Source organism: Chiloscyllium punctatum, chromosome 2 (assembly GCF_047496795.1).
Source record: "Chiloscyllium punctatum isolate Juve2018m chromosome 2, sChiPun1.3, whole genome shotgun sequence".
NCBI classification, from domain to species: domain Eukaryota; kingdom Metazoa; phylum Chordata; class Chondrichthyes; order Orectolobiformes; family Hemiscylliidae; genus Chiloscyllium; species Chiloscyllium punctatum.
The window spans coordinates 6,288,840-6,303,858 of NC_092740.1; the positions used below are offsets into that span (position 1 = coordinate 6,288,840).

The following is a 15,019-nucleotide window of genomic DNA, read 5'->3' on the forward strand; positions in this document are numbered from 1 at the left end:
AAATTTCCAGTTTTAATAGAAGTTCACCTTTTCTAATCACTAGGTTAAAATAGATGGTGTCATATTCCCTTCCCCATAAACCTGCCCTTGCACGTCTGGAGCCAGATCTGTGTAGCCAAGGGAGCCCATTACCATGGCTATAAATCAGAAATGGATGGGATTGTACCCTGTCCTAGGCTGACTTGGCTTCTCCTCTAGTCAGTAATACTGAATTGGCCACCAGTGAGTTGTCTAACTTCTTTCCCTAAAACTTTCATGACTCAAAAGGTTTGATAATCTAGTGATTTAGTACTACAGCCCTAAGACTCCACTACAGGAGTGTCACAAAATTGACACTTCCTAGTTAACCTGAACAGGTTGACATTACCCACCTCCAGCAAGTGGGGCTGAACCCAGGCTCCTGTCCCTGTTTGGAGCATGGGACCAGGGTGCACAAGCTGACATTTCCTAATGTTCCTATCCCAATCATCCCCATGCTTCAATCTGGAGGTCTGAAATAGGGATGTCCACCAAAAGTCATTCTGCAACTCCTCCAGTGAAGCAGCACCTGTCCCAATAAAAGTGGCCAGTTTATTAGATGTACAGCATGAACAGATCCTTCAGTCCAAGTGCCCAGGTCTTTGCCACTTTAAAACTGGGACAATAACCCATGCCCCACAAATACCAATGCATGCTGGCTAGATTATCTACAGATGTAGACATTTGTGGCATTACTGCCACGACTGACATTCAGTTACCACTGATTAAAACTAGACTCACCACTGCTACAAGAGCAGTTGGGAATACAGCAAGTAGCTCTCTATCTGGCTCCCCAGAGTCTGCCCACCTACCTGGCACAGGTCAGGAGTGTAATAGAATACTGTTTATCAACTAGAGTACCACTTCAAGAAATTAGGACAAAGCCATCTGTAACATCCTGAAGGGCTTACACCCAAAACATTGATTCTCCTACTCCTTTGCTGCCTGACCTGCTGAGCTTTTCCAGCAACACACTTTTAAAATCCATCTTTTTCCCTGCAACTGGTATCAATACCATCTGCAAAATACAATGCAGGAATTCTTTCCCATCTTCTCTGCCAATGCCCTCACCATGACTGACCTCCAATCTATCTCCCAGCTAGGATTCTAGTCAGCTGTTCCTGGATTCCAACTTTTCAGGGCTCCTTTTGTCTTGCTGTCATATGTTGCCATCATATCAAAAGGAGCACAATGAACATTCACACACCTCATACTGGCTCAATCAGCTCTGACTATTAAATGTGCTAACATCAGTCAGTGAAGTGTTTGCTATCTCTGGGTGAAGGTTGTATGCAGTCAGCACCATAAGATCTGCACTCAGGACAAGGCTGTTCAACCCTCTTAACCAGCACCTATTGAAATCTGATCTGACTTTATGTCCCACCCAAGATTCTAATCTTCTATTGTAGCTTTCATGCCTCTGTTTGCCTAGTTGCCATCTTTATCCAGGCAAAATTCTTGATTCTGTTCCAGTTAATAAATTGATTGAACACAATTTCAGCCAGGTGCTAAAACAATTCCAAGGTCTGGCAGTATCAAGAGTCCATGATGCTTAAAGACGACTCCCTCCCTGATTGAATTCTCAAATACTGTTTTGAGACTTTAACTGTTTGAGCTTGCAACCCCCTCAGTGGAACACTGCAGTAAATTTCTATTGTAGAGCAGGGTTGTCTGTGGGATGTGGCTGGAGCTGCTAAAACTCCATGTTGTCTAACAATCTGATTAGCAGGACTGCCATCCCCTTGTCTTCAAGTTCTTGACACTATATAATCTCTTGGCAGAATAGATCTGGTTAGCACTGATGCCTCAGCACCAGGGACCTGGGGTCAGGTAAAGTCAGATGACTGCAGACTTTCATGGATTGACCATGCTAAACTACCTATCTGAATTGCCAGACTTGTTGGGAAAAGGTCAATTTAGTATTTTCACCCCCATGGCTCACAGCCAATGTCAGCTCACAAAACATGACTATGCAAGAAGACTAGCTCTGTTTAATGTGGTCAGTCTACCTGCACTGTCAGCAGTGGTGGTCTTTGTCAATGAATCTGATAATGGAGCTCTTCTGATCCAGTCATCTGTCTGGGGTGGTGATTTGGAGATGTTGGTGTTGGACTGGGGTGTACAGATTAAAAATCACAACACCAGGTTATAGTCCAACAGGCTTAATTGGAAGCATACACTTTCAGTGACACTCCTTCACTTGATGGAGTGTTGCTCCAAAAGCTAGTGTGCTTCCAATTAAACCTGTTAGACCATAACCTGGTGTTGTGATTTTTATCCCCTGGGGTAAGTCAGTGCTGGTCAGATTAGCTGCATTCCTTGGGCTCCCTATACCCAGGTAGTCCAGCCTGAATCAATGATTCAGCTCCATTCCCCTCCTAGTTAATGTATAACCAGCAGCATTGTTACTTGGTTAATAGTGCTAGGAAGTGATTGCAAATCACGACTGTCCTTCATCAGCTCTTGTCGTTTAAAGTCTGAGTGTCTGTGTACAAAGTCCACCCCTCAGTATGCACTAGTACCATTTAAATGGTCTATTCCTAGCTGCTACACTTGAGGGATATGTGCCAAGTGCTAGCAGATAGGACTAGATTAAGTTTGGATATCTCATCACTAAGGATTAGTTAGATCAAAGGGTCTGTTTTCTTGCTCTACAGCTGGTTTGTAGAGTAACTCCCTCCTTTGACCCAGCTCAGTCTGGCATATTAAGATCTTGCTCACAGGATGACTTTGCCAAGCCTGCAAGCAGTCACCCTTGGTATAAAACCACCAGCCCACTTTCTCATCTCCTCTTGAAAGGTATGTCTACAGTTTCCATTCATGTTCCTGGGTGTGCTGATCCTGGTGACACAAGATGACTGTAAATTGAGTCTGAGTCTGGCATTCTCCTCCTGCAGTCAGTGTGGTGTTGGACAAGTACAGCAGATCAGGCAGCATCTGAGCAGGAGAATCGATGCTTCAGGCATGAGCCCTTCATTTCTCATCTTGCTATACTTTTTGGCAAACATGAGCACTTGTCTTTCTGTGACAAGTCGATTCAATATCCTTGTATTCTTTACCCTGGTTACTCAATCCACTCTATTGAAATGTAATTGAGGTTCACTAGAGTTATGTCAACTCCTGGCTGTAAATCTTTAAGAGCTGATCCATGCCCCTCTATCAGTCATTTGAGATGATGGCTAAGGGTTGGTCTTGCTTCCCCACTCCTGTACCCACACTTCCCCAATTAGATCATCCTTTGTTCCAACTGAGTAAGTGGACAAAATCTTAAATGGGAGATTTGTTTTACAACTTCCTAGGGGACTTAAGCACACCTGGACTTGAGCAAGATGCTCATCTAGCACAAGGCATTACCCATTGAGTCTTGACTTGAATTAGTCAAGCAAACCTCCTCTAAATGACTAATTCAGGAGGCCAAGTGGACAATGACAAATCTGACCTTGATGCTCAAACTTCACTATCTCAGCAATAACCAGACCTGGGGAGGCAGTGGTGCTGTTCCTGGACTATAACCCCAGACACTTTTTTTTTTTTGTAGGGTCCTGGATAAGAATTGAACATCTGCAGAGATTAATGCCAGAATTGAATTTGTCACTAGACTAAGACTGTAGTTGCATCTGGCTCATTGAAGGAAATCTGCAGTCCCCACCTGGTTTAGCTTGCATGTGACTCTAGCCCCATAGTAATGGGCAAAAGTTAGGACTGCAGATGCTGGAAACCAGAGTTGAGTGGTGCAGGTCAGGCAGCATCCAAGGAACAGAAACACTGACATTTTGGGCCAAAGCCCTTTTGGGGTTGACTTTGTTAACCCTCTAGCTATTCACTCTCCATCACAGTCAGCAATGGCCAAATCCCATGCCTCACTGACTAGACCTGGTTAACTCTAATCAAAACATCCATCCTTTTATACTTCAGTTCAAGAACTACAATTTGTTACTTTTCTGTCCTCATTCCATCTGCCAATTCTCTTCACCTATTGGTGTATTCCCATTACTACTAAATTGTCACCAAAGTGTTTAATGACCACTAACATTGTCCCATGTGCTTATATTAAAGTAACATCTGAGCCATTGTAAAGGTGGATAATGGTACACTGGATTTAACTTTTTTGGAATACTGCAATTTAGTCTCCCTTCTATCAGAAGGATGCTCTGAAACTTGAAAGGGTTCGGCAAAGACTTACAAGGATGTTGCCAGGGTTGCTGGATTTCCTCTCTAGGGAGAGGCTGAACAGGCTGGGGCTGTTTTGCCCCAGTGCTCTCGGGAAGGGGTGACCTTTATAGAAGTTTATAAAATCACTTGGGGGTGGGGCAGGGGGGCATGGATGAGATAAATAGACAAGGCCTTCCCCCTTGGGATGGAAGTGTAGAATTAGAGGGCCTAGGTTTAGGGTGAGGAGAACAATGAGACCCAAGGGGCAACTTTTTCATGCAGAAGGTGGTGTAGGTATGAATAAGTGACCAGAGGAAAGGGTGGAACTGGTACAATTGCAGCATTTAAAAGACCTCTCAATAGGTACATGAATAGGAAGGACTTAAACATATGGGCCAAGTGCTGGCAAGTTTGACTAGATGAAGTTGGGATATCCTGGTTAGCATGGATAAGTTGGACCAAAGGGCCTGTTTCCATGTTGTGTATCTAAGTGAAACACTTCCTTTAACATGTTTCTTTGAAGAAACTTCAAAACATTGTTACTGTGGTTTGTGGGGATCAGTAGAATCACTGACTAATTTTCTGCTTCTGTATCCTTCCATTCTTCACACCACCCCCCCCCCCCCCCCCCCCAACCAAAAGCTTTGGGTTGTCAGTCCTATTGCCCTTATCTCCAGGTGCTGTTTCTGCACTTTCCCTCTCTCAGCATCTATTAATCAGAACTACTCAACAACAAAGTTAATGTTTTTTCACTTTAGAAGCTATTGGTTTAAACTTCATGGTTTAACCTTTGAACACAGCCTCATCCACTTACTCTGCCTCAGTTTCTATCCTCTGCAGAAGAAACAGGAGCTTTACCAGGAGCAACTACTTTTTTGAGTCTTAAAGTAAGTGAATTAGACTTTATTTCCCTCTGTCTGCAGGCTACTTGACCACCTTGTGCTAATTTCTCTTCTATTCCCACAGCAGTTCCTACTGCAAGGTCACAAGTCCTGGTTAGCTTTGGGTTTCCAAATCTGATTTGACTCTTGTCAGCAGCTTCTATTGCCCTTGGGTGAATGAAAGTTGTAAACCTGGGAGCTGCTCCTAACTCTGGGCAGCATTGATCCGATACCTGCCCTGCATTTAAGTTTCATCCAAGGCTCCAAAGTAGCAGTCACTGGGTGGGCCACACTCTGTCCCTAGTCCACCTTGAAGGTGGGATGAGCTGCCATCTTGAACCACTGTAGTCCAGGGCTGTAAGTAGACCCACAATGCCCTTGGGGTATTCAGGGATTTGACCCAGCAATAGTGAGGAATGGTAGTTATTGCAAGTCAGGGTGGTGAGGGGAACTTGCAGGTGAGGGCATTCTCCTTGACCTGCTATACCCTAGATGGAAGTGGTCATGGGTTTGGAAGGTGCTGTGGAGGGATCTTTGAATTTTCTGCAGTTCATCTTGTGTTTGTACATTGCTGAGCCACGGTAGATGTTGTCAGCAAGCAGGCTGCTTTGTCCTGGGTGCAGTTAGAACTGCATCTAGACAAGGAGGAGTTTCATTGACTCCTGCCATGTATTGATTTTGGGCAATTCCTTGCTGTGGGATTCCTCACTTCTGACTTTTTTAAAGATGTCCCTATTTTCAACCTTTCCAAGCAGAAGCTGCTGGAAAAGTTCCAGTCTGGCACTGGGAGTTAATGCTTCAGGTCCACAGATGCTGCCAGACCTGATCTTTTCCAGCAATTACTGCAAATCAAAACCAGCAGAATCTACAACTTCTTGCATTCTTCAAGTCATTGAAGCATCCAGACACTTTCTTCCTCCCAATGTTTATGACTTCCTGTTTCTCCTTGGCACAAGACCCCACAAACTCCAGGCAAGTTTTCTGACTCTCTGGCTAGTGTTACTCTGGCTCCTTCCTCTGTGTCTACCATGGTCAAAATAACACTTAGCAATTACTGTCTCTTCCTTCAGTCTTAGTGCTGAACACCAGTGCAGCTCCTTCCTGACCCTGTCTCTATGCCTGGAGACAGTGACACAAATCGGGAAGGCAGAGCTAGGACATAACCAGGAAGTGTCTACAGCCATACACTCCAGAGTCAGACCTCACCAGGCTGAGCAACAGTCTGACTAGACAGGTCTCCACTTGTCCCCAGATCCTAGGAAAGAACACTCAAAGATCAAGGGAACAATCCACTGACACCTAACTCCATCCAGGACCGATTGAAACCAGACAGACATCCTAAAACTGGCTTTCTAATCCATTTCAGTTTAGTTGGAGTGTTGTAACTGAACCCATTGGTTCCCAACTGACCATGGTCCATCTACATTAGATGCTACATATCTAGCATTAACTTCCAATTGCAGTGGGGTATTCAAACCAGGTCCCTAGTCATGCTTGGCTGTTGCCTGACAATGCTAGAATCCACTCCCAGTAGGATGTGGCAGTATTGGAGAGTGGAGGAGATCGCAACCAATGTTGCATGGACTGAAGATTCAGCAAACTAGCACCTTACCATAGAGGTGATTATCATGAACCACTTAAAGTTATTGACAGGAAAATATTCCCTCCTGAGAATTGACTGGTTCATACAGTGAAGAACAGGGACATTTGGAAGGTGAGAATCAAACTGAGGCAGGAACTTTTATTTTCTATGTACTTAGATCTGCATTTTGTGAAGCTAAAGTAGAAAATGAAGTGTTACAAAATGGTGTTAGAATTAATTGGCTTTTGACCAGTATGGATCTTGGAGGCTGTTCAGAGCATCATGCTGTAGAACTGAATCATTTTAGCTGATTCTAGCTAGTCAGCTGTTGACTGACATTATCTTAGGATGACAATTCCTTTGACAAGAGCACTAGTAAGTATGTCCTGGATCACTGGACTATGGCAAAAGACTGACAATGTCATGATCTGTGGCACTTTCTCCCCACCCTCCAGTCCTTTCAAATCCCATACCTAGGTACTAAGAACAAAACATGAAACACCTGGATGGGTTTCAACTAACACTTATCCACTGATCAGATCTGTCCCTCAAGGATGGGATTGGATTCAATGACAACTGGGGCACAGCACAAATTTGACTTGAATCTAAATAGTCAGACCTCAATGGAAAGACTTGAGGCACCCAATTTACTAACTTCACCTGATCTTCAAGGAATGAGGCTTTGTGACCAACTTTGTTCCTTGACTTAGCAATTAGGATTGAAAGTTTTCACCTTTTGGGTGCTGAACATGAGGCAGCCCATGCCCTAACTGGGGCAGGACTACATCTCCTCCTCCTCCTCCTCCTCTTCCCCCCCCCCCCCCCCCCCCCCCCCCCCCCTTCTCTCAGATGATCACTGGGTCCATCATAGTTTGGTCCTGCCTGGCCCTCGGTCTTGCAAACCAGTAAGCTGCAACTTTAAGACTTGGCACTGACCAGTGTAAATTGTAGTACAGATCAGACATGTAATGAGTGGAACATATTGAAAGCTGTTAGAACCACTTGTTTTCTCAAGTTCTGATCTTTATCACTGACGATCCTGGTGTCTTGATCAGCTTATGTACTGGAAGTGGGTTTTATAACTGCTGATTTTTCAGATACTACAAAGTTCCTGCTGCTTAATAGCTTTTTTCCAGTGACTGAGGCCAAGCAGTAACAAGGCTTCGGCTTCAGCACAAGTTGGACTCTGATCTCTGACCCCTGTCAGATTGTCTGTAAACACATCTAAACAGACTGCCCTCAATACTGCTATTGCTAGGCATTCTGACATGGAACAGAAGGCCCTCTGCCAGTTCACTCATGCACCTAATTAGCAATCTAGGCTAACAAAGCCAGGTACAATGCTAATCTAAAAACTTTGTTTTTATTGCAATTTTCCACCTGGTGCATAATAGCCAAGGCCTGGTTCTGGACTGAGCCAGTCCTTGTTTCCTTTTCTCAGCTTTCTAATGAGATGTCTAGGGGAGGTGGAATCTAAACACCCCCCTCCCCCAGAGGTAGTGACACCACCACTATTCCTTTAAATTTCCTTGCACAATGGGTTTCTATCTGGAACGTCAGGCTCACCCCTCCGACTTAGTGAGGAAACACTTGCAGCTTTGGCCTGTATGACTCCAGTCCCATCCTTTAATTGCATAATAGCAATAAAGATTGGACTAAGTTAATGGGATGCATGTGACCTAACTCCACAAATCAACATTAGCTTTTACCTTGACCCCCTTCCCCCACAGTCTGACCACTGTCAGCTTGATGACTGTACAGCACTTTGCTTACCTCTAGCAAAAAAAACTGGGGTGATTGGGGAAATCTCCTGTTGGACAGGGTCCAACGTGTCACCTTCACTTTGACACCACCTGTCCTATTTCCATCCTGCTGCATAATACCAGCTGATGGCACACCTGGACACATCTCCTTCCCCCCCCCCCCCCCCCCGATGAAATCTGACTTCCATTAACTAATGGAACAAGGTGAGACACTGGTATAAATGTATACAGGCCTAAGCTTCAATCAGGAAGCCAGTTAACTTGATTTTTTAAAAAAATCTTGCTCCTGTTAAATTATCCTGATTGTTCTCTAGGGTTCTTTAAACTTCTCTGGCCTGGAGACTTTAGAACCCTTGCACCTGAATGGGTGGCACAGTGACGAGCATTGCTGCCTCAACACCCTGGTTTGATTCCTGGTTTGCCTGTCTGGGTTTCCTCAGTGCTCTGGTTTTCTCCTACAATCCAAAGATATGCAAGTTAGGTGAATTGGCTGGGCTCAATTGCCCATATTAGGTGCATTAGTCAGGATAAATATAGGATAGGGGTGTGGGTGGGTTAGTCTTCGGTGTCAGTGTGGATTTATTGGGTCAAAGGACCTTTTTTTTTGCACTGTAAGGAATCTAAATTTGGGTGGACAGTTGGAGTGATGGTGTTCATTTAGATTAAAGTTAAGCCTTCAGGATTTTGAAGCCATTGTATTCTGAAATTGGCATTGCTCAATTAAGTTTGTAACTGAGCATTAAGATGTGTTTACTGTTAAAACAGTACAGCATTTTTCCACTTAATGAGTGCCTATAACGAAAAGTTCCTCCCTCAGTCCCTCCAGATGTAATCCCTATCCTAACTTGAAATCCCAAGTCAAAATTGCAAATATTTACAGATGGCATGTTCCACAAAGCAGTGGCAGACCTAACCTGTCATATAGTCTTTAATGGTGTCTAAAATAGTTGGGCTCTAGCCATCCAATTAGCCCAATTTTCTATCAACTCTCTGCTCTCTCTACAGGCTGAACTGGCATGTCTTGATTGACTCAACCACTTCAGGACACCTTTATCAAAGGCACAGGAACTTGGATTTGAATGCAGATGGCAGCCATGTCTGAAACAGCTGAGATCAACAGTCCCAGCCAATTGGAGACTTCACCTACAAAGGGATCAAAGAAGGATAAAAAGAAAGGTAAACTGGACTCCATGAGCTTAAACCATTTACACAACTAAACCTGGCAAAACCTCCAACCAAAATGGTTGAATCATCCAGTGGTTTGGATGATCTGAAATGCTTCATGGTGATTGAGTTGTTGCTCAGCCCTCTAACTTTTTAGTCTAAATTAGAACACTTTGGGTAAGAAATACAAGTTACACTTGTAGCAAGTAGTACAATAAAGCACCATCCTGGAGTTTTAAACTTGTCCCCAGTCTCTGTGCTGTTGCTAATGTGATTACATATCTGGCACTAACTTGTACCTCTTCACTTCAAGCTTCCATCGGTCACCTTTTTCTTCCAAGGAAACAAGCCTGCCTTCTGACCTTTCAATTGTCTAATCTCCCAAATTACCCACTGGACCCAGGATAATATGGGTCAGTTTTTTTAAGAGTCAGATGTACTGCATGGAAACAGACCCTTCAGTCCAACTCATCTATGCCAACTAGATATCCCAATCTAGTCCCACCTGCCAGCACCCTGCCCATATCCCTCCCAACCCTTCCTATTCATATACCCATCCAAATGCCTCTTAATTGTGGCAATTGTGCCAGCCCCCACCACTTCCTCGAGCAGCTCATTCCATCCACATACCACCCTCTGTGGAAAAAGTTGCCCCTTAGGTCTCTTTTATATCTTTCCCCTCTCAGCCTAAACCTATGCCCTCTAGTTCTGGACTCTCCCAACCCAGGAAAAGACTTTGTCTATTCATCCTACCCATGCCCCTCAATTTTATAAATCTCTATAAGGTCATCCCTCAGCCTCTGCCGCTCCAGGGAAAACAGCCCCAGCCTGTTCAGCCTCTCCCTATAGCTCAGATCCTCCCACCCTGGCAACATCCTTGTAAATCTTTTCTGAACCCTTTCAAGTTTCACAACATCCTCCTAATAGGAAGGAGGCCAGAATTGCACGCAATATTCCAACAGTGGCCTAACCAATGTCCTGTACAGCCACAATACCTCCCAACTCCTGTACTCAATACTCTGACCAATAAAGGAAAGCATACCAAATGCCACCTTCACTATCCTATCTATCTGCAACCCTACTTTTATGGCGCTATGAGCCTGCACGCCAAGGTCTTTGTCCTGCAACACTCCCTAGGACCTTACCATTAAGTGTACAAGTCCTATTAAGATTTGATTCCCCAAAATGCAGCACCTCACATTAATCAGAATTAAACTCCACCTGCCACTTCTCAGCCCATTGGCCCATCTGATCATGATCCTGTTGTCATCTTCACTGTCCTCTAAACCTCCAATTGAGACAACACTAGAAATTGTCAATTCTAGCCATAGGTAAGCAACTAAACTCCTGACTTGAACTCTTAAAGTTAAAATATTATCCCCTCAAAGCACCTGCACAGTCTGTCAAACAGACAAGACATCTGCTATAAATTGAGAATGAAAGGGGGGGATTCAATGGTCTTAAGATTAGCTGAGCTGATCCTAAGACTTGCTATTCCCCTCTGCAGTATTTATAGATCTTGACCCAAACCATCAGCTGCTTCACTAACACCTTTCTGGATCCAAACTGATCTGCTATAATTTGTTTGGCACAATTTGCAAGAGCTAATACTGATCAATCTGTCCAAATAGCAAAGTATAGACTCCAGTTCCAGTGCAAATATTACAAGGGACATTTAGCAACTGTCCATACTGACTCCAGGAGATCTGGGTTCAAGCCCCAAATACTCTAGGAATGTTACATTACTGAACAGCTTTTAATTGGGCAAAGACCCTCCAACAGAATGCCACTCCTGGTCATTCAATGACCTTGCCAATGAACCACTAGCTATCATACTCTGGGGCTGCCACTGACCTGAACTCTACACCAGGGCAGGTCAAAGATCACAAATCCTAGAGCAAGTAACTCTCCACCTGACTCTTTCAAAGTCTGCCCACTCACTAAAACACTAGTGATTGAATAATTTACCACTCCAATAAAATACCATGAGGACAAAGCAGCCCATTTTATTGCAGCATGACCACCAATTCAGTCCTACTCTTCCGACACCATGTACATAGCTAGCTATAGCTACAAGAAGCACTGCAGAATGCCAAAGCTCCTCGTACCTTCCAAATCCACACCCTCCCAAGATGTGGTTGTCTCCTATGTATCCCCCTCACCACCCTGACTTGGGAATGTATTGCCATCAGTGTTGCTGGATCAGTTCTGGGGTTACCTTCCTAAGGGCATGGCTGCCTCTAGCTGTTGAAAGTTTTTATTACTTAACCATTGACCTCTAAGCAGGTTGGTTACACTAATATGGGTAGAATTGTTATGCAAATATTGAAATTTGACATCTGGATTAAATCAGGTGACTGGATTGATAACCAGAGGACACTAAAAGGAATGTCTAATTTAAGAAATGCTGCTTTTGAAGAATTACCTACCTGCAAGGGTTCTTAATTTCACTGGAGATTCACATTGACTATCCTGTAGCTGGAGTGTACCAACTGGGTCAGTTAGAACTTGTAATCGGGTTTTTCAAAACTGTTGTCCATCTTCCCCCTAGGATGGCTAGGGAGGAATGGGTGGGTTTGAAACATTATTTCAGTTTAGCTCACTTATCAATTTTCACACTTATTATTCCCCAAATGGTTAAATGCCAAGTCCAACTTCCACTTGAAACTAAACCATATGCTGCGTGGCCTGTTTGTGTCCACCCTGTGGCCACATGGAGAGCTGCAGTGAATAACCGTATCTGGGACTGCTCCAGTGCAGACCAATCCTTGTCTCAAGGGCTCCACTTTCAGGGGGATGTGAATAAAGGAACCTGGGGCTGAATGGTGCTTGGGATGTCATAGCTTAATGACCCAGGCTTTGCTGATCATCAAGCAGATTTTGACAAATCTGCCTTAAAGTACCCACTTAATCCTAAAGAATAGGGCAGGCATGAAACTAGGATTTGACTGGAATAGGAGAATTCATTCCTGTGGGAGCATGCCACAATATGGAAAATCAAGGCCCTTCTGGCCCTCATTGACTAGTATACACTGTCTGTCTGTCTAGCTGCAGCTCCATCCTTGACACTCAGAGCTGTGGATGAAGCCCTTATCCAGTATCCATGAGGCAGGAAATGTCACTCTACTGTTTTAGAAAGCTAGTATCTCTGTGGGTAACCACAGGACAAGTGCAGTAGTCCTCCATCTACACTTAGATACTGGGGGGGGAGGGAGAGAGACTGGCTGGGGTGGATAGGTGGCAGCAGCTAGAAGATTATTTGCACTTCCTCACTCCTGTATAAGGAGTTGACGTGTAGGTGAATCAGTCATGGTGGGGCCCCTAAAATAGGCAGGTATTTCTGTGGCTGAAAGCTCAAAATGGTGTTACATCCTTGACCTTGGCACCAGGGAGGCTGCTGAGCAGGAACAGGATATTCTGAAAGGGGGTAATGAGCAGCCAGAGACTGTGGTCCATATTGGTACTCCTTCTCAAAGGATGAGGTTCCAGAGTTGTCCCAAGCAGGATCGGAAGGGTTGTAATTCCCACAAACACCTTTTGGTTTCAACTCATCCACACCACCTCTTGCCACTTCTGTCCCACTTGCCAGCATTTGGCCCATGTCCCTAACTTTATTTTGTAAAAACCAAAAGAGCTGCAGATGCTATGGATGAAACCAGTTAAAGCTCAGCAGGCCTGGCAGCATCTGGAGAGAAATCCATTGGTGTCAGGTCTAGTGACCCTCCCCAGAAGGGGAAAAAAGCTAACTGAGATGCTTACACTCATCTTGGATGCTGTTAGGCCTAAGCTCTTTCAGCAAATTGTTTTCCTGTATGCAACTCTTCCGATGCATTCCATATGCAATCCTGTATAATGTTCCCCTCTAATTCCCTTTAATCTTTCCTCACTTTGCCTAAACCTATGCCTTCCAGTTTGTAGAATCTCCCACCCTGGGCATTGGCAGATCTTAGCTAGTCATCTTATCCATGACCCTCCGGTTACACCGCCACTTCCACTCTAGGAGCAGTGGGAGAATAACTCTAAGCTAAGCCTCCCTACAGCTCAAACACTAGTCCCAGTGACATCCTAAATCTCTTCTGCATCTATCATAACCCCCTTACCTGTAGAAGGGTGACCAAGTGGCCATGCCAGTGTCCTGTACAGCCACAACCTCCTGCTCCATAGTCTAGTCACTGACCAATGAAGGGAAGCAAACACCTTCTCCACTAGGAGATAGTGAGGACTGCAGATGCTGGGGATCAGAGCTTAATGTGTTGCTGGAAAAGCACAGCAGGTCAAGTAGCATCAAAGGAGAATCTGCATTTCTGGCATAAGCCCTTGAAATGTCAATTCTCCTTCTCCTTTGCTGCCTGACCTGCTGTGCTTATCCAGCAACACATTTTTAACCACCTTAACCACTGTCTACCTGTGACTTCACTGAAAGTAACTAATGGATCTGCCCACTCCACTTCCTGCAGGCCTACCATTGTCTAAGTCCTGCCTTGTTTGGTTCAAATACAAATATCCATGATACTGTCTACTGTCTCAGCTGATCAGCTCAAATCCTGTTATCTTGGATAACTTTCACTCCAACTGCATCTAGTAAGTATGCAGATGACAACATAATAACCCTATATTCTGATCCTGATTAGGCATGAATCCATGCACTAGCCCCAGTGCTGCTCCTAGTGGGCCCTTTAAAAAGGGGGCTCAGCTACTAAAGTTTTCCAGCTCAGTTGGATCACTCCTTGGGACAGTAATTGTTTTAACAGTTTTACTTAATGGTAAGCTTAAAACCACTTCCAGTGCCCCACATCAGTGGAGCTCAGTTGGAAGATACATCTGCTTTTCACTTCAATAAAAGCATGAAGAGGGAGGGCTTTGGGTATGGATCAGTAGGTTGCCTTCAGGGCAGGTGGGATCTGTACAAGACCAGTTCCATCTAAACTGGAAAGACTTCCATATCCTAGCAGGAAGATGGCTAAAACCTGAGCTGTTGGTCAGCAAGTGAAATGACTAGAAGGAGTCACTAAGGCAGAGACTCTGATTACTGAACATGGCAGGGCTGGTCTGAGGCCTAACTTTGAGTATGATGGGTAAGGCAGATGAACTTGGTTACATGCATTAACCCCCAACTGAGGGCAAGAGGAATTTACACATGGTGCTAAGTGGGCAAAGTCCTTTAATGCAAATTATCAATATTTGCTGAAGGATATAATGGACAGGGAGTCTCCAAATGGGTGTATTCTTGAGTATTGTGTGTGCTCTCAAAAACCTCAAGATAAGATTCTCTTCCCTGACCCCCCCCCCCCCACATCTCCTAGAAGGCTGAGGGAGCCAGGTGAGGAAATTGATTTTGGAATGTCACTAGAGGATGCAGCAGGCTAGAGTAGCCAAAGGAACAAGATAATCCAGGAAAATCAGACCAATGAGGTTTGTACTATTAGGGGAATTACCCAAGCACGTATGTTGGTACTTTC

At 44.5% G+C, this 15,019-nt stretch overlaps 1 protein-coding gene across 7 annotated transcripts in view; it reads left to right on the forward strand.

The window, feature by feature from the left end:
• Positions 1–15,019, forward strand: part of dab2 (DAB adaptor protein 2) — a 42,888-nt gene that overhangs the window by 12,484 nt on the left and 15,385 nt on the right. For 6 of the 7 annotated variants that reach the window (XM_072593022.1, XM_072593039.1, XM_072593004.1 and 3 more), the window contains exon 2: positions 9,402–9,572. In XM_072593022.1, coding sequence (XP_072449123.1) covers positions 9,476–9,572 — 97 coding nt within the window. In that variant the 5' untranslated portion in view covers positions 9,402–9,475. Of the gene's footprint in view, positions 1–4,994; positions 5,058–9,401; positions 9,573–15,019 lie in introns of all 7 variants that reach the window. The other variant, XM_072593014.1, reaches the window with a different exon arrangement.